At 39.1% G+C, this 20579-nt stretch overlaps 1 protein-coding gene across 1 annotated transcript; it reads left to right on the top strand.

Moving 5' to 3' along the window:
* Window positions 1-1788: 1788 nt before the first annotated feature.
* Window positions 1789-19584, top strand: RIPPLY2 (ripply transcriptional repressor 2; the record flags this gene model as incomplete). The annotated part of the gene is made up of 4 exons (XM_079780652.1): window positions 1789-1835; window positions 15849-15927; window positions 16233-16288; window positions 19437-19584. Coding segments are annotated over 4 exons (330 nt in total), but the record flags the coding sequence as incomplete, so codon positions are not given.
* Window positions 19585-20579: the final 995 nt, after the last annotated feature.

Below are 20579 nucleotides of genomic sequence, written 5' to 3'. Positions count from 1 at the left end.
CAGGGGCAGGCAGAACAGATGCCCAGAGCATGCAGGAAGCAAGGTGCTGGCAGAACAGATGCCCACAGCATGCTGGAAGCAAGGTACTGTCCGTGTGAAGCCATTCGAGCCACCACAGCACTGTTTGCCAAAACCCAGGCTGTGAACAGAGCTGAGGCTGAGAGGGGGTAAGGGACCAGCAGGTGTCTGGTGCAAGCTCCTTTCCTGACAGCACCCTAATCTCTTTATGGGGAATCCTTGGGGCCATGAAATCCTCGTTCTTATCTCCCACTTCCAAGAAGCTGAAAACCAACGGTACAGATCTGTCCTCTGTGCGACCTAAGCACCCCTCTCGGGTAGTGGATGACTCTGAGAGGCAGGCTGTACACACCATGAAAGGTCCTGGCAGGATCAAGTCCAGTTTCCCACAGTTGTGGGCAACTTGATCACATCCTCTTATAGTGGCAAGGACGTCCACGACCTTGAATCCTGAGAGAGCATAAGCAAGGATGGGACACTTTGAAGATCAGTCTTACACAGCAGCAGCCTCAGCAACAACACGCTGACCCGGCTGTCTCATGGATGACAGTCCATATTCCCTGCTTCCTGCACCAGCCTCTCTGAGCTTCTTTGTTCTTGCCAGCCCTTCACTCGAACTCCAGCATCCTTTGGGGTCTATGAACCCCTGGTGTTATTCTACCAAATTTACTTTTCCTTAAGTTAGCCACAGTCAGACTGATAGAACAATCAGTGAGCAAGATCGAAGACAAGGTGTGGGGTGGGGCAGGGTGGAGAAGAAAGACCATCTCCCTCCCTGAACAGTCAGGCTTGAACTAATTGCATAACATCCAGTATATATTGTGTATGTTATGTGTACATATACTGGTATGTATTATGTATACTAGTATTTTGGCACCTTTTTAAGTAGAATGAAATTATCTATAGAAACTAGCTCAGGCACGATCTTGCTAGAATTAACAATCATTAAGGAAAAAAATAAATCCCTCTCATTTTTGCGTCAGCAGTTATCAGTAATAGCCTTATCAAAATAAGAGTCTACACTTCTGATTTTATACGGACCTAGAGATTGTTTTGGTTCTGCTTCAATCCAACTTACCTTTAATGGTATCCGATAAGAGATATGTGAAAGTGTGGATTGAATATACACAGTTCGCTCAGTTCTCCCCTAAAATCCTATGAAATGAGGGAAAAGGAATGGAAGAAAGCATAGGTGCTCAAGGGCAAAGCGAAGAGGATGGAACGCGGAACTGGTAACTGACACATCGGGCCAGGAAAGCTGACACCTACACCAGCAGTGGGAGATGGCCGCCGCCAGAAACAAGCTGATTCATGCTGCAGCGCCCTGGGAGGCCTCAAGGATCAGAGGTACCGGGTATCTTTGAAGATGACAATGTTGGGAGGTGCTGAAAACAGAAGAATTAGTTCAGAACCTATACTTGCAGCAGTTAGACGCCCCTCCCCCTTCCCCAGCACAGGCACCTGGCAATCCGCCCTCCCCCGCCACAGCTGGATCCTGACAAGTTCTGGATCTGATCCCAATAGGCACGGCTGAGGTGGGGGTGAGGCCCTGTACTGAGATGATAGAGGGATTAAACATGCCTATTACACTCTAAAAACTTTAGATAAAACAAAAAAATCAGTTGCCATATAAGTTACAAAGTTTTCAATAGTTATGTGTCTAGCTTAACATAACCTTTCTTGTCTAGCATGTACACATATAACTTCAGGCCCTCCTAGGGCTGAAACCTGCCTGGCTCTTGGTAACCCTCTGTTGTGGGAACGGGATGAATCCATGACCTTGGACCCCACCCCCGAAAGGAAACCTGCTCTCCAAGGTGAGCCACCCAGACACTGTGCATTCTGGCGAGTACTTCCAGTGTTAGCCCCGGTCATTAATTCTTTATAACACAGTGGTGAGAGAGCACAGTTTCTGGAGTCGAGTTGCTTGGGTTCAAACTTGAGCTCTGCCAGTTACCCGCTAGCTTGGCTAAGTGATCTTAGACAAGTTACTTAACTTTCCAGTGCCTCTTTATCTAAAATAATTTTTAAATGCTTCCAAACCTTTGATAGTTATCATATGCCAAGGACTTACTTCAGTGTTCTATTAAAAAACTACTCAAAAATTACATGGTGCTCAAAGACAGAATTTGAAGAACTTCATGTTTGTGTCGCCTCAAAATTCATATGTTGAAATCTTCACCCCAAAGTGTGATCCTAGGTTGGGTCCTGGGCCAAGAAAAGAAAAAAAAAAAAAAGACATTATAGGCATTGTTGAAATAAATGGTGGCACTTGAATATGGACTGGGGAATTAGATAATAGTCCTTGTATCAATGTAGAACTTCCTGATTTCGTTAATTGTGCTGTGATTATGAAAGAAATTGATCTTGATTTTGAAATACACACACAAGAAGTATTTAGGGACAAAGGGGCATGTTGTCTGCAACTTACTTTCAAATAATTGAGAAAAGTGTGTGTGTGTGTGTGTGTGTGTGTGTGTGTGTGTGTGTGTGTATGTGTGTAGAGAGAGAGAGAGAACAATAAACCAAGTGAGGCAAAATGTTTAACAGTTGGTGAACCTAGATAAAGTGCATATAAGAATCTTTGCACCTTCTCATAAGTTTAAAATGATACAACATTAAAATTTATAAAAACAATATACTGTGGAAAAGGTTTCCTCCTGAACATAATCTTCTCCAGGTAGCATTCAGTGATTAAGAGGGATCCCTGTAGACTAATTTACCTGTCATCTCCCCTTTCCAAACTTAGAGAAAACTTGATTTCGAACCATACCCAGTGCTATGATCAAAGGCAAGATAGCTCCAGCCTCCCAGAGCCCACTGAATCTGAGTGTATGAAAGAGGAAGCCAACTAGTTTATGAATTCTTCTTCTGGTAATATTTCCTGTAGGTAGTTTTAAGTAGTATCTGCTATTGAACAAAGTGTGGCAGAATCTGCTAGTAGCCACACAAATATTAATTTTTTCTTGGTAACAAATCCCCTGATTTTTTAGGTAAGGCTATAGGGTAGCTTATAATAAAAGATAAATTCCCCAGTTTTCCTTGCAGCTAGGTGTGGTTATGTGATTAAATTCTGACCAAAGAGACTAAAAATTAAAGTTAAAAGGCAACTTCCAAGATACCTCTTCAAAAAACATCAGTCATAGGCCCTTTTCCTCTTCTTTGTCTCTTCTACCATAATATTACTTGGAATATAGATGTGATGCCGGGATCTCTAGCAGCTGTATTGGGCAATAAAGGCAAGCTCCACACCCTAAGGAGAGTGGAACAGAAGGAGAGAAGGAAACTGTGTGTGTCCCTGAATAAAAAGAGCTGTCACGACAAACCTGGTAGATTATTTTATATGAGAGAGAAATAAACTTTCATTTTGTTTAAATCACTGCTAATTTGAGTTTCTATTTATATTTAAAACACAATTGTATTTTTTAAAATATGCATTTTAATTGACTTCAGAGAGGAAGAGAGAGATAGAAACATCAATGATGTGAGAGAAATCATTAACTGGCTGCCTCCTGCACATCTTCTACTGGGAATTGAGCCCGCAACCCGGCCCTGAATGGGAACTAACCGGGAATCTAACTGTGACCTCCTGGTTCATAGGCTGATGTTCAATCACTGAGCCACACCAGCCAGACCAGTTTTTGTTTTGTTTTAAACAAAGAGCCAAGATCTGATGTGGACTCATAATTTCTATGAAATTTTCAGGAGATAGTTCACTTCATGAGCATGGATCCCAGCAATGTTTCTCTCTAGAGCCTAACAGACTCTTCACATAGTTTCAGTTGATGAATATTTTAGAATGAATGAAGATATTTTTAAATAAAAACAACTCTAAAATGTTGCCTATAGCAACATTAGAAATACATCCCAATTTGGTATTGTTATGATTATAACAATTTGCTTCAAAGATCACATTAAATATATTTCTTTCTCTATAAATATTTGATCAAAGGTAAATTTGATCTGGTATTCCAACTTGTTAAAATTATAGAGAGATTTTTTTATTATACTGATTTTAATGTTATGATTATATTATTTTATGATTTGCTTCCATAGCATTCTGCATTAATGTATCATAAAGTAAAGTGAATCTGGCAGGTCAGGCTGAGTTATGCCAAAGGAACAAGCCACTCCAAAAATCTCACTACTTTAAAACAACAAAGGTTTACTTCTGGTCAGCAGAGGGCCCTGTTCCATTTTGTCCTTATTCAAGCCTATGGAATCTCCTCCATTCAGACAAGGGGGTAGGGAACATAACAAATTGCTCATTGGTTGTTAAAGCTTCCATTCATAAATGATGCGTCATTTCCACTCACATATTATTGACCAAAGAAGTCACATGACCACACCTGACTTCAAGGAGCAGGGAAGAAGTGCACCAGGCAATGTATTTAGGATGAGCATCCCAAAATTATTGAAGAACACTCGTCACTACCAGATATAGCATTTCACAATTAATTCTGAGCTCATGTCTTCTCATTTCAGTCTTCTCCTGAATTTGCTTTCAGTAATTTTTAAAGATAAGAAAGACTTGGTTGACTAATAGAATAAGCCAACTACATTTATTATGGATAGTAATATTTTCCTGAGGAGACAGAGGATTGGATCTAACTCTTCTAATCTGCTGTGTTTGCTTCTGACTACCTGATGATGAAAGGCAAAACAACATGGCTTCTTAAAGTCTTATCAGTGAAGCCTATATTATCTGAGGTCAGTGGTTCATTAAGTGTGCCGGACTCCTGGGGAACCTCTAGAATGCAGATAAGTCCACAAAATGCTTCCTTTTCCAGATATATCTGCTTGTGGCCAGCTTTTCTCCATGCACTGCATCCAAGACAACATATTGCAACAGATTGAATGCAGAACAGACATGAGAATCCAATACTCTTTTATTAAGCCAAACATTAAAGAGATGTGCAAAAAAATCAGTTCTGGAGAACATATTTTTATGTAAATACATATTTATGTTAATATGCAATGGGTAATTGTTATTTTAAAGAAATTAATAAGAACATGCAATTTAAAATGTTCTCACTTTTAACTTTGAATATAGTAAATATTGATAGGTATAATCTACATAAGCCAAAGGTTTTGGGGGCCCTCAGTAATTTTTATTTTAACTTTTTGTTTTGAATAATTATCCTCAATATATTTTAATAGTTTTAAAAGGTCCTGAGACTAAAATATGTTAGAACCACTGTCTTAGATAATAATACCCTGCTTGGTAAATTTAATTTTCAAAGTAAAGAACTACTAAGTAGTATTTTCTCTACAATGAGGATTTTAAGGATCAATAATATAATGATGACAATTTGTATTTACAAACTGGAACATGGCATTGTAAAAACTTCGCCTGTTGGTGCGGAGAGTAGTTTGACATATCTATATTGAAATACCAAATAAATTGTACATTTGGATTACAAAGAGTATGTTCAGTTAATCTATTTATGACTACCTGAGAATCAAACCAGTCACTTAATGAAGATATATACAACTGGAAATAACTAAAACTCACCTAAAAGAGGTTAAAAGTAAAATAAGAAAATTTATATTCTCATAGAAGTCCAGATGTTAGATGTTTTCACAGATGGTTATTTGATAGGCTCTGCAGCATGAAAATATTCCAGTATCAACCTGCTAGTTTCAGGATCTTGGCTCATGTAAACTTTTGTTAGCTCAAAATCCTGGTATCAAACATAAATACAAGATCAAGAGGTAGAATATGGAGGAGTGATGTGTTTCCTTACATGCTTTTCTTTTAGGCAGCAAGAAATACTTTTCCACAAGCACACTGGCAATCTAACACTGACTCCTTTTCAAAAATCACTGATCAGAATTGGATCACATGATTGCTCAAACGAATCATTGGCAAGAGGAATGAGGTTGCCATGATTGGCTTAGGCCAATCATGATTCTCTCTTTGTGTTTGAGGAAGGGCCTAGCTTTTCCAAAAGCACTTGATTTCTTCATATCTGCACAAAATTGTGCATTCAGTATAGAATAAGACCAACATATGCTTTTAGCAAGAATGGGGGCGGGGGGAAGTGGGGAATACTTAGGGGATAGGCAACCAGTAGGTTCTTACACAATCATGACAACTGAAATTTCTCATCATAGTAGCTGAGACTATTATGGGATAATGGGAACATTTCAGAGAAGTTTTATAAAAATTATACTTGCCTGTTTTTTTTTTCTTTCAGTTAATCATTAGTCATTGAATTTCTAGCAGCATAGGAAGTCTCATTTTCTTAAATCTTCATTGACAGTTCATTATTAACTTTTCGTCTTCTGTAAATTCCATATATATCTCATTTAATAACAACAGAAAGTCAGTTCTACTCAACCTCATACTACTACATTTTTGTTTTCTTACTTAATTATCATGCCTATGTCATTGCTGACATATTATAGTATCACACCTTTTAAACTTAATGCTTTCAGTTAAAATTTGGCTTCCAATTAAACTGGGAGCCATTCACATATTTAAAGAATATCAATTTCATTCTAAAGTACAATAAGTTCTCTACATAATGAGTACAAATCAGAAACAAATACCCAAAAAATATATTAGTCAATATGTCCTTTACTTTATGGAACAACCTACATACCAGCTGTCTGGTCTCCCCCTAATAGTATGAGCCAACCAGGAAGGTGCATATTTTCTGCTATGATTTTGTGTTGTCCGGCTACAGCAGGAATGGTTTATAGATCATTTAGAAAATGTTTTTTTTCATGTCTTAGTTTAAATGTCATCTCTTCAGAGGCTCTGCCTGACCACCCTGTTTAAAAGAGACCTCCTCTAATTACTTTGTATTAAGTCACTCTTCTAATTCTTTCTATAGCACTCTTGCAAATCTGTAATTATCTCCTTTTGCATTTGTTTATTTTCTGTTTCCCATTTAGAATATAAGCACTATGAGAGCTGGAAAATATGTTGGTCTTATTCTATACTGTATGCACAAAGCTTAATACAGTGCCTGGCACATAGTGGCTGATCAATAGATATTTGAGTCTAGATTTCTCTTCTGAATTATCTCTCTATTTTATGCTATATCTGAAAGCAAAATTTAAAACCAAACCCTGGTGTTTATTATATTTTGGCATTGATATTTAATAATATACAATATTAAAATTGAATAGTTAACAGATACTTAACATAAGGTGTCAAATGTGGTAAAACAGTAAAATATAGGAAAATTTCTTTTATGTCAAATTGATACATTTCTATATTTTTTATAGCTTATTAGGTATGAAAAATGAACCTGTTTGGGACCAGCACAGAAGTTTAGAAATGTCTAGAAGTGAAGCCATCAAGAACTCATAATAGTTTATTTGTACAAATCTGCAAATATTTTGTACCTTCAATATACTTGGAATTGGAATTGCCTCAGGAGACTCATTGTGGTTTTAATAATATACATCCAACTGTAACTATAACATAAAGCATGGACTATTTCAGGCCTTTTAATAATATATGTAATTGTTGTTATTAACCAAGTAAGAAAGTTACTTGAAGGGTACAACGAAATGTGGCTGTTTTCAATGGAGATATTCCCATGTATGAGTGTGATTAGCACAGACTTGCTAAATCTCTCTCTGAGCCATCTGTGAGCACCTTCTTGGCTTAAAACAACACACACTAGCTTTGCTCAGTTCTAAGCAGTTTTTACCACAACTGTTATCTTTACTTAAACCTGGGAAGATTCTTAAGTGCCTGAAGCTTGAAAAGCCACCTTTCGCTAAGAATCTGATCCTCAAATTTAAAAAAAAAAAAAGACTTCAATTAAATCAACGATCTCAAACGAGATTTTTTTGGCATAAAATGTTGACCACAGAAATTCCCATCCAATTTTAAGGGAGGGGGAATATATTAGCTTACTAATAAATTTAGAATACATTCATGTGTTAACTTTTTAATGATGCAAAATAAAATTCCTAATAACTTGAGTATATTAGCTTGCTCTTTAATTCAATCCCAAGTTAGGGGGATGCAAATGCTCCTTTTATACTGGCCTCAGTGTGTGCTCCTGAGTTCTGGCGAACCCACCATAGTGGAGACCTCACTGACAAAGACCTGACAGATGGTTTGTCCCTGCACTCAATAGTTGGAGGCCTAGCTCCTTATTGTAGCCCCAATACAATCTTTTCTAAAGAACCTGCTCTGACCAGAACATCCAACATGGAATGTCGGGGAGACTGCCCTGCAGTAAAACTACCCAAGAACTGACTGGAGACCAGTGTAAATGCAATAGAGGCCTTCAAACAAATTCTAAAGTTCTAATAGACATTATAACAACCACTTTTCCTTCCAAAGTTGCATGTTCTTAAAAACCTACACCTCAGAAACATTTAAAATGGGCTTGAATTTGATTGTGGTGTTTAGTTCTTCAAGTCCAGACTGAGTGTGGTTAGAAACTCTTTAATGTCATATTTAAAGTTTTTATTTTGAGGTGTACATTGCCCACCATAACATGCACCCATTTTAATTGCTCAGGGTAATGGCATTTAGTAAGTTACAGAGTTGTGTACCCGTCACTCCCATCCAATTTTAGACATTTCTATCACTCCCAAAAGATCCCTCATGCATATTAAGTTTAGGGTTTTGTATTGGATTTTTTTCATAACTTTTCTGCATAAAAACAATAATATATTTGGAATAAAATATTAAAATGTTAATAAATTGAACTCTGTTGGCATTCAGAGACAAATGATTAATTTTCCTACAAAAGTATGTACACTTTTAAAAAGGAGACTAACTAGGCATCTGTTACAGTTTTCCTTAAATAATTTTCATAAAATCCCGGATAAACGGGGATGTGTATGAAATGAGTAACCCCGCTTTTGTACAAGCAAAACCAACATTATTCAGATAGCACATGGTAGCAATAGCAGCTGTGAGTGATTATATTCCTCGCATTCCTTAACACTTCTGTTTCTCACCACAGCCTCTAATTGGAGAATAAGTCATACTCTAGCTGAGGTCATCCTGTCCATCGAAAAGGGCAGGGCAACATCAGGTCACATTAAAATGGAAATCTAATTCAAACTCTAATTTTCCATTTCATTGGTTAATATTTTCTGGATAATAGAGAGAAACACATATACATTGCTTTTACGTACTTGTGATCTCTTCTGTTCTTCCTCCTCAGGGAACATCACCTAGCACCTTTTCTTCAAGGTATGCTTCTTTTTTTGTCATCTTATAGTCATGCAAAAATCCAAAGACTAACAATAAAACATGTTAGCTACATATGCAACATGTGTAATGTGAATTTATAACACTTGCTTTTAGTAAAATATAAAAGTTAATGGCTTAGATGTCTTAGAACTTTAGTTCCATGAAAATAGGGCATTTGGGGGCAATCGGGCTGGCAAGGGAGCAGTTAGGTGTTAATCAGGCCAGCAAGGGAGCAGATAGGGGGTGATCAGGGCTGGCAGGCAGAAGCAGCTAGGGGCAATCAGGCAGGCAGGCAGGCAAGTGGTTAGGAGCCAGCAGTCCCAGATTTTGAGAGGGATGTCCCCTGAGGGGTCCCAGATTGGAGAGGGTACAGGCTAGGCGAGGGACATCCTCCCCCAGTGCACGAATTTTGTGCACCAGGCCTCTAGTTATTTATAATAGACAAGATCTGGAAGCAACCCAACAATGGAAACTTGATCCACTGATAAAGAAGATTATATATATATATATATATATATATATATATATATATATATATATTACTAAGCCATAAAAAGAAGAAAATCCTGCCATTTGTGACAACATGGACAGGCTTTGAGGGCATTATGCTAAATGAAATAACTCAGACAAAGGCAAATACTGTATGATCTCACTTACATGTGGAATCTAAAAAGCAAAACAAAACACCAAACTCGGATATAGAGAATGAATTAGTTGTTGCCAGAGAGAGGCAGGGGGTGGGGGTGAGTGAAATAGGTGAAGGTGGTCAAAAGATACAAACTTCCAGTTATAAAAGAAGTCCTGGGAATGTAATGTATAGCCTGGTGCCTATAACTAATAATATTCTAATGCATGTTTGAAAGTTGTTAAGAAAGTAAGTTTTAAAATTTCTCATCATAAGAAATAGAATTTGTAATTGGCATGGTGATGGATGTTAACTAGACTTACTGTAATGATCATCTTGCAATATATACCAAATATCAAATCACTATACATGAAATGATTATAATGTTATATGTCAATTATATCTCAATTTTAAGTGCACTGGGGGGACCACATAGAATTCTGAAACTAATTTAAAATGTAGCATGAATAAGTAATATTGGCCTGTCCACACTGGAAGTCAGTTTCAACACCTGTGTAAATAGGTGGCATAAACAGAATTTATAAATGGAAAATTTGGGATTTTCTAGCTCTATTAATCCATATTTATATTTCCCAGTCTACCTAAACTTGGTCAATCTTGCCATATATTTATCAATTGATTCTTCCTTTTTCTTTTTAGTAATGCATTTTTTTTTCACAATTTTAAGACAATTGATGTTCTCTCACATTATACCACTCCTCCACACCATATTTGATTAAGCTTGTTTCCCCAGGGTTCCCAGACGTGGATTACATCATTTACATACCATTTATATACTCACTAGAGGCCTGGTGCACGGATTTGTGCAGTGGGGTCCCCCAGCCTGCCCTATGGAGATCAGGTCAAAACTGGCTCTCCGACATCCCCTGAGGGGTCCCAGATTGTGAGAAGGCAATTCTCAGATGACGCACCCTGGAATCGGGCTCCCTCCTCTCTGGTTCCGGGTGGGTAACCTGAGAACCACAGCTGCCAAGTCACTGCAGCTCGGCAGCTTCTGTGTTGAGCCTCTGCCCCCTGGTAGTCAGTGCGCCACCAGGGAGACAGTCTGATGGTTGGATGTTCGCTTAGGCTTTTATATATATATAGATCATTGTATATCACTAATGCACATTCTCCAACACATAAGAATCTTCCTCAGGGCTACTAACCTCATTTCTTCCTTCCTCCTAGGGGACCATAAGCCATATCATCCAGTCCCTTCTCTCTAGAGGCTCTGTTCTCCTACCTCCTCTCATCATCTTATCCTTTCTTGCACCATGAAAAGAAACCTCCTCTATTGACTCAGAATTCTCCTTCTGACTCTTTTTTTCCCCTCTAAAGGGTAGCATTCCTTGTTTTTATTTCTTTACCTCTACAGTTCAGCTTACTGTAAAAAAAAAAAAAAAAAAAGGTCCTGTCTGCATACAAGCAAGATGTTGTTTTAAAGTCACTTAAACTCCTTAATTGCCTAATTCAATTAACACATATCCTTATCTTGTTGATCCCTTGGTGGCACTTAATGTCTTGGACCTTTCCTTCCTTGTTGAAATTCTTTCATTCCAGTTTTCCACCACACCTGCTCCACAAATGTACCTTCTACCTCCTTCACCATTCCTTTCCAGTGAGATCGTAGTTGTTTTGTTTATTTTATTTACTTATTTTGCATACTCTCTCAGTTTACAATTAAATGTTGCTCTCCAGAGCTCTGTCCTTGGTTCTGTTTTCAAGCTACAAAGTTTATCTGGGAAAACCAATCAATTCCTACAGTTTTAGTTGCCACCTAGTCTATTAGGATTCCATGTAAATCTTTAGCCTAAACTCCCTGCTGACCTCTAGGTCTTACGTTTCTGGTTGTCCCCTGGGTGCCTTCTCCACCTATGTGTTACTAAGCTTTCTAAAGTCTATTAGATCACTTCTGGGTTCCTTTCTTTTTAGTATTTTGCATGTAAGAAGGAAAGTTAACTAAATACTTGGTAGACAGATTATGGTACTCTGATAATGCTGTTTATTTCCATGTCCCTTCTTTCTGGTTACATGGTGGAAATGTATACCTGCTCCTTTGAAATTAGGTGTGAGACGACTTGTTTTGGCCAATGAAACATATTGGAAGTGATGTGTGTCACTTCTAGGCGGAAGCCTTTAAAAACTGGCATCCACATAATTATATTCCCGTCTTCCTGTTATGGCAAGTGGCACCATCACAGAGGAAAGAGGTTCCATCAGCTTGTATCCTTATGTGAAGGTGATGTGCAGCAGATCTCCCACCAACCAAAACTGGACATATAGCATGAGTGAGAAATAAACCTCTATTAAGTGAAGCCTGTGAGATTTTGGAGTTCTTTATTATTGCCATATGGCCCAGCCTGACCTGACTGATTCAAGATCCAAAACCAAATTCATCAATTTTTTGCTTGCACTCTATCCTATATAATAAAAGCCCAACAAACATAACAGCGTAATGACCAGAATGACTGCTCAACCAGTTGCTATGAGATGCATTGACCACCTCTCGGTCCCTCCCCCTGGTCCGCAGGCTCCAATCGCAGGATGGCGAATGGGGAACCAAGGGGAACCGGGGTAGGCAGTGGTGGGTGGGGCAGGACTGGGAACTGGTGAGCAGGAAGAAGATGGTCCTGATCGCAGGCTAGGCCTAGGGACTGTACCCACACATGATTTTGTGTACTGAGCCTCTAGTTAACAAATTAAAAAAAAACACATCAATTCATCTGACCTGACTTTCCTCCTATATTCTCTGTTTCCTTATCTTTGAGTCATCACCATCTCTACCCATTTCACCAGGCCAGAAAACCTGGGGGCATATGTAGTCTTCACTTTCATGTCCATCCACATTTTATGATTTGCCTAGTTCTGTAGATTTTATTCCCTAAGTATCCTTCAAATATATTCATTCTTTTTTTAAATCCTCACCTGAGGATATTTTTCCATTGATTTATAGAGAGAGTGGAAAGGAGGGAGAGAGACACACAGAGAGAAACATCAATGTAAGAGAGACACATGGATTGGTGCCTCCCCCCTGCACCCCAACCAGGGCTGGGGATCAGCCTGAAATGGAGGAACATGCCCTTGATCAGAACTGAACCCAGGACCCTTCAGTCTGAGGGCTGACACTTTATCCACTGAGCCAAACCAGATAGGGCTCAAATATGTTCTTTCACGTACAGTATATCCTTAATATCTATCTTCTCATTATCTGTTGCCTGAAATATTGCACTGACTTTGTAAATGATCTCCTTGTCTCTATTATCAGCCTTCCTTAAATCCATCTTCCATAGGGCTGCCAGAGTGATTTTCATACAAGGCAAACTTTGACCATTCCACTCTCCTGCTGAAAATCTTCACCAGCACTTACAGAATAAAACCGAAATGCTTTGGCATGGCATACTAGGCTCTTAATAGTCCAAGTCCTTTCTATCTCCTTAGCCACATCTCTGCTCTAGCAATACCTAGCCCTAGAAGCACTGTTCCTTCTCCTCCCTCTCCTGCACGCACACACACGCACACACAGACACACACACACACGCACACACACACACACACTCACACTATATTATTTCTTGGCTGAAATTACAACTTCTAGAAATTACAACTTAGGTGCCATTTACTGTAAGAAGGCTTTTGTGGTTGTCCCAAACAGACATATCTACTTCCTCTCTTGTGCCACTTCTCTGAGTAAAATGTGCTTTTGTTACTTAATATGGCACTTTTTAAAAACTTTTGCTTATGTGGCCATTGTGATGGCCATAGATAGTGACGACCATATCCTCTTACAGTGAGGGGAACTATCTTATTCACCATTATATCTGGAAAGCACAGTACTTAGCATATTACAGGTACCTCAAAAGATGTTTACAGAAGTGAAACAATGGGCCATTTGATCAAATAGCTCAACATTGTGAAAGGCCTATATTTTATTAAATAGCTTAAAATTTGTTGAGAGTTTTCTATGTGCTAGGCACCATAGTAAATATTCCATAATTCCAGGGCAATAATTCCAGGGCAGTGATTTTCAACCCGTGTGCCATGGCACACTGGTGTGCTGCAATAATAAAAAAGAATGAATATATTTGGAGGGTACTTAGGGAATAAAATCTACAGAACTAGCCAAATCATAAAATGTGGATGGACATGAAAGTGAAGACTACATATGCCCCCAGGTTTTCTGGCCTGGTGAAATGGGTAGAGATGGTGATGGCTCAAAGATAAGGCAACAGAGAATATAGGAGGTAAGTCAGGTCAGATGATTTGATGTTGTTATTTTTTTAATCTGTTAATGGAGTGCAAGATAAAAAGGTCAGTGCCTATTTAGTCAGGGGCACTGACCTCTTTATCTTTAGATTGTCAAATTTAAAAAAAAAAATGACAACAGCCAACAATAGCTATCTGGTGTGAGTGAATCAAAATTAGACCTATTTTTTTTGTTAGATTGGCAAAAAATATATTTATTAGTGTGCCATAAAATTTTAGTAGTTTATGTGTGCCATGAGATAAAAAAGGTTGAAAATCACTGTTCTAGGTCATTGAGAGAGACACTAAGTACCTCTCATTACAGATTTCATTATATGAAGCAAACCGTATCTCACCTTCCTAATAGGCCTTAGATATTAACCCAATGGATTATTTTCCTATGAGTAACTGAATGAATAGCAGAGACACCATACTGACATTCAAAGTTTATTTTTTATCTACAACTTTTAAGAGGAAGTCAGCTCTAATATTTAAAACATTTTGGAAAAATATGGCATTTATATATCATCTTTCCTTTGAAGCACGACACTTATTTATCACACTTAAGGGACCTCTGTAGTAAGTGAGGGGTGATTTAAACAAGAGAAACAGGTCACAGAGAAGTTGACTAACTTGCCCCATATCATAACTTTCAAGGTATCATTATCATTCTATACATACTCTGCCCCCACAAAATAATTTTCTAATTATCATGGAGTGACAAATTGCCAACTAGAGATAGAATTCTATATATAAAATTCAAGACATCTTCAGGGGACTAATAATATGTTGGGAAAAATCACGACATTGTATTATGACTCCAATTTCTGGCCCTCTTGGCTAGAACATTTAAGGTTGTACAATTTATCTCTTCTCAATTTCGTATTATCTTCACATAATAATAGGCAGATGTCTGAACACAGATATTCTTTTTATAAGGGGTCCATTCATTCACCCATCTTGTATTATGCCGGAAAGAGAAGTTAAGGCCATTCCTTTTCATTTATTCGCATCCCATTTTTCCAGTACGGGGTGCAGAACCAGTTTCATTTGCCAAAGGCCAAAAAGCCCTGAGACTTGGGCGAGTCAAGCATTAATTACCAGCCACTTGGCCCATTTGCAGAAATACACAAAACGTGTAGAATCACTTAATTTTATCCCCTCCTAATCTTTTCACTTGGAAATTGGCTGCTCGGGCGAATGTTGTTTTTCTCTCCGCAGCCATGTGTGAAGAGCGATTAACACTCGCTCGACAAACCCCTTCCCGGGCCATTTGGGAGCTGCACGCGTTCACACCCGGGTTCAGCCCGTTTCGCCTTCACGCGCAGCCTTTTTGTTTTTGGGGCGAGCCGTGCAGAGAGGGGCGGAGAGGGAGCGAACCTCTCAATGTGCAGCAGGCCCGGGGAGGCTATATAAGCCGCGCGGGGCTCGGGCCTGGTTTGTGAAGGGGCAGGTTTTCCCGCGAGCTGGCCGGGGCCCGCTGCGCCATGGAGACCGCGGAGCGCGCGGATAGCGGGGCCGGCGAGTGCGCGCACCGCTGCCGCCTGCAGCCCGCGGCCCCCGACGGCCCCGCGCGGCACGGGAGCGCGGACTCTGGGTACCGCCCCGCACTTCCTTTACCGCATCCCTCCAGTCCAGCCCATGCCTCTCCAGCTCCTCCTCTCCGCCCCCGCCCTCCACTCCCCTTCCCCGCCACTCCCCGGGGTCCACGCTCGGCTGCGATCGGTTCTGCCGAGTCTGGGCTCACGTCTCCTCTGCGCGCCTTTGCTCCCCACTCCGCAGATCCGGAGGCTTCTGGAGACCGTGGGTTGACGCACGAGGAAAGCAGGAGGAGGAGGACCCGCACCACGCCGAGGAGGTGGTGAGTGAGCCGCGCGCGGCTGGCCGCGCCTCCGAGGGGCGCAGATGGTTCTCCAGGGCTGGGAACGCCGGCCCGAGGGAGACATGCGCCCGGCCAGCCCCTCGCTTAAGATCGCGCTTGCCCCGTGGCCGTGTTGGTGCTGATGAGGCGAGAGCCATTGCGACACGGGGATCGGGCCAAAAGCGAGGCTGCAGAGAGCCCTGGGGTCACATTCCCTGAGGGCGCGAGGAACGCTTGGCCGCGCGAGTTTCCAGATTCTAGAAAAAGGTGAGTGATAACTATGATTCATCTCCTTACGTCCCCAGATGCCCAGGATGACCGAAGCCTCTGGAAAGCTTTCGCGATACAGGCACCCAGTCAGGTGAGTGACAGGCCAAACCTAAGGTCTCCTGCTGCTCCAGCCCCTGGAAAGAGCCAGAGACTTTGCACGGCCCAGCTCAGCAGCTGGTCCTGCAGTTTTTCTATTGGAAAATCCTCCAGGTGGTATCTTCAAGGTTACTTTGTCTTCCCAGTCCCAGGGGTCTTTTACTCATCGAATTGAAAAATGTAAGGCGCTCACACTCTCACTTAGAACTGTTAATCAGCGCACCCTCAGTAAAAGCTTAAGGAATGTTGTATAAATAGGGAAAGTGAAAGAAGATACAGTAAAAGTTGAACGTTGACATCGTGCGCCTGCAAAAGTTGTTTGTTTGTTTTTTAAGGTCAAGGGGTCCGAATGCAATTGACTTCACGCCAGGCAAAGTGTATACTAGTATATTCTTATTCTCCTGCAAACCAGGAGGAAGAAAGATGTTCACAGTTGCAGTTTTCTAGCAAATGGAGCAAAGTGAGCTTGCCACCGGAGGACAAAATAGAAATGTGATGAAAATTCTAAAGGTCCCTAAGGGTCATAAAAGGGATCACAGGTTGTAGGGCATAACAATGAGGAGCTAGTTTCCTATTCTAATCACAGGAAGTCAGCCTTTCTGTAGGATTCTCTGTAGCTTTTATTCAGGTGAAAGGTTAATTTTGCAGTTTGCCTGCTTCAGAGAGCTGTTAGGAGAAGAGCTATATGATGTTTGTAAAATCTATATGTGTTTATAAATAACACGTTGCTTGATTTCCTACCATGTGCTAGCACTAGTGCAGGACACAGGAAAAAAATAATCAGGCCCCCCTGGGAAGTGTTGTGAGAGAGTTCAATTTGGTTAGTGTTACACTTCAGGGCATGAAGTGCCTAACTCTGTCTTGGGAGTGGGGAAGAGTCAGGGAAGTGTATTATAGGTTGTGGTCTTCAAATTAGCCCAATGTTTGTAGGTGGGGAAGGCAGGGCCAGAAGAAACAGCAGAGGGAGAGAGAGAACAGGGTCATGGAACAGCATGGCTCCTCTGGGAGCATCAGGTTGCTGGAATTGGGGTGTGTGGAGCTGTGGTCATTCCAGCAAGGAAGCCAGAGGCCAGATCTTGTGCACCTTGGTACAGAGTTTTGTCCTGATCCTGTAGGTAGTATTGGGGATTACTCAAAGGATTTTAACCAGAAGAGTCATGTGATCAGATTTATATTTCAGAAAAATCACAGAGGAAATGGTATATACTAGTGGTCTTAGAACACCAACGTGAAGTTGGAAGTCATTGCTGTTGTTCAGACAAGAATGATAAGGAGCCATTCTCAGGCTTTGGAGGTGGAATGGGACTGGGTGAGTTTAGGGTATACCTAGGTGACAATAGATTTAGGCTTCTAATGTACTGGATATGGTAGATGAAGAAGAGGTAAAAAGACAGAAGGGCCCTCAAGTTTGTGGCTGATGACCAGGTTGAATGCTGTATTAATATATTGGAAATTAGGGCTAAAACAGATTTGGGGAGCAAGATAATGGGTCCAGTTTTCCATTTATGGTATTTAATGTGCCTATGGGGCATCCCAGTGGCAATGTCCATTAGGGAACTGCATATGTAATTCAGGAAATCACCATCAAGTTCTAAAGCGGAAAGGCAGACTTGGGAGTTTTGGTAAATGAACAGTTGGAGAAATCATGGCAGCGGGTCAGGTCATTCTGGGGAGTCAAAGAGGGGAGATGATCACTTGTGATAAAACCATGGGGGAAGGCCAACACCTAACCTTTATACAGAGAAAGAAGCTCCACAAAGGAGACAGAGAAGACTGATTCAGAAGGGGGAATTCAGGAATGTATGGGGTGCCTGGAAGAAAAATGGCCAGTGAGAAATTCTGGGGAGGATATGATAACAATTAAACAAGATTCTTTGGGTTGAGCAATTCCAGTAACACATTAAAAAAATCAATTTGTTTCGTATACAAGCAATTCTTTCCTATTCTGAACTACTATAGAATTATGTTTGTACTTAAGTTTATTTTACTTTTAAAATTTTCTATCTTGAGTAGTATTGTGTGTTTCTAATTCTTTTTACTCAATTGTCAACTTCTTGAGAGTAGGGATTATGATTTATTCTTCTTTGAATTATGAGTATGTCCGGCACTGAAATATTTATTGAATGACTGCATTATTAATGGTTACTAATTTGACATCAAAATTGTAAACTATTTTTACCACATTGCTAAAAACAGTTATAAACTACATTGCCTATTTTTTTTTTTGCCTTTTAAAATAGAGTATACTGAGCATAATGTACCATCTCTTTGTTAGAATCACTCTATTAAATGAGTTCATGGGGCTATTTACACTGAAATGACTACACTGTTGTTGGGCATTCAGCCTTATACCTCCTCTTTTCTTTTCCTTGGATGAAAAATAATAGATCAGATGGCAAGTTTGGTATTTTTCAAAAATTTGAAATTCTGAGATAAACATGTTTACATGCGAATTATTTGTATGAAACCAGTGTCATTCTCATTCTCCATATGGTGTCCCAAATTTAATTGGATGGGGAAAGGGAAGGGAGATGGGATCAAGATTGGGCTCAGAGGTAGCCTTGCTGTACCTCAAGTTGTGAGTGCATAAGCAAACTTTTAAAAATATTGCTTTTTGTACTTTTCTAAACTTACATTGGCTACATCTGTAAGAGTTAAATGAGTGAGCTTTAAGCAAGATTCTAGGTAATTTCTGCCTCTGTGTAAGGGCATAACATTTTATTGTTTTTTTGAAGTTGTCTGTCAGAATTTTTAATGTAATGGTAGGATTCAATTTTTCCCTAAGAAATTTGGAAATTGGAAGACAAGCCTGTGTTGTTTTTTTAAAGAATAAATATATCTATAATGCCTGAAGTAAGCTAACTATTGATCTTAGGTTTACACAGGGCTCAGTGTGAATTTGTTTGACTCAATTTACAACTTGGATAAATATTTAAAATAATCAACCAGTTATTGATACTTTGGCAAGTAGACTCCACGAAAGCTGTGATAGTAACACTTTTAAACCTATATCTTAAGACTGTGTCTAAAGGCATAAATCAATTGTTAAAAATACATGGAGTTCTTGACTTTGAGCATTTCATGAGTATAAGGATTCTAAATATAAAAAAGATAAAGTGTATTATGTTGTCTGCTTTTTTCAGACTATTTTGGCCAAAATCAAAGTGTTATGATTACTTATATCAAGAAGCAGAAGCTCTTCTGAAAAATTTTCCAATTCAAGCCACAATTTCATTTTATGAAGATTCTGATAGTGAAGATGAAATTGAGGAACTGATCTGTGAAAATTAATCTGATTAGTTGCTTTTGATGATATTAAGCATTTGTAGGATTTAAATTTAGTGTGCAAATGTATCATAATTCTTTAAATTTATTTATTTGTATGTAAATTATTAATAAAATGAATATTTTGTAAGTACTATAGTAGTTGGGCCTTTTTAAAAAATCCCTACACTGTTATTCAATGCTGGAATTTAAAAGTAGGTGCCATTTACAAATATCTTGATTGTACTGTAAACATTTGGAGCTTACAAAAGATCATTTTGATCTCGAACTATGAAGTTTACTTTAGTAATAATTTTGCAAATATTTAGTTATATTTTTGCATAGAATGACAATATTTTCAAACTAAATCTTGTAACATCTGCTATTTCCTATTGATTTCCATTGGATATTATAGTTACAGATGAATATTATTTGATAATGAAGAAAATCACCTTATGTCCCAATTACACATTATTATTATGTATTTGCTAGCAGATGGTGAAAAGCATTTTAAATCATTGTCTGTAATTGAGAATGGGAATTAGTGTCAGGACTATTAAATTTTAGCCATTTTAAAGGAATGCTGAGTCAAGTAATTATCTCTTTAATACTATTCTGCTGTTTTTAAATCCAGTAGTAAAATAGCATGGGTGTTCAATACTTATGGCAGTACATTGAGGAATCCCCAGAATTAAAATGTCTAAATGGGCATTACTTAAATGGAGTCTAAAAAGGGCAGCCAAAAGGTCAGAGTTTGATAGTATTTTTTCCACTTTCTATCCAAGGGGGAATTTGGGCAGATATGAAACATTCTCCAACAACATCACTTTCCTTTGCTATAGTTTTCTGCTCTGATATTCTCATGAAATCATTTTCTTATGGAAAGAGAAATAAGAAATTCTCAGTGATTAGTGTTTTAAAGTATATTTGTAGAAGAATACAACTCTTTTAATGTGAGAGAAAAAGAGTACTTTGCAAGATAAAGGTAACAGAATAAACTATGGTAATGAATGAAGTTCCTT

Source organism: Cnephaeus nilssonii (assembly GCF_951640355.1).
Source record: "Cnephaeus nilssonii genome assembly, chromosome: 9".
Taxonomy (NCBI): Eukaryota; Metazoa; Chordata; class Mammalia; order Chiroptera; family Vespertilionidae; genus Cnephaeus; species Cnephaeus nilssonii.
This window is presented reverse-complemented; position numbering and strand designations above follow the sequence as displayed.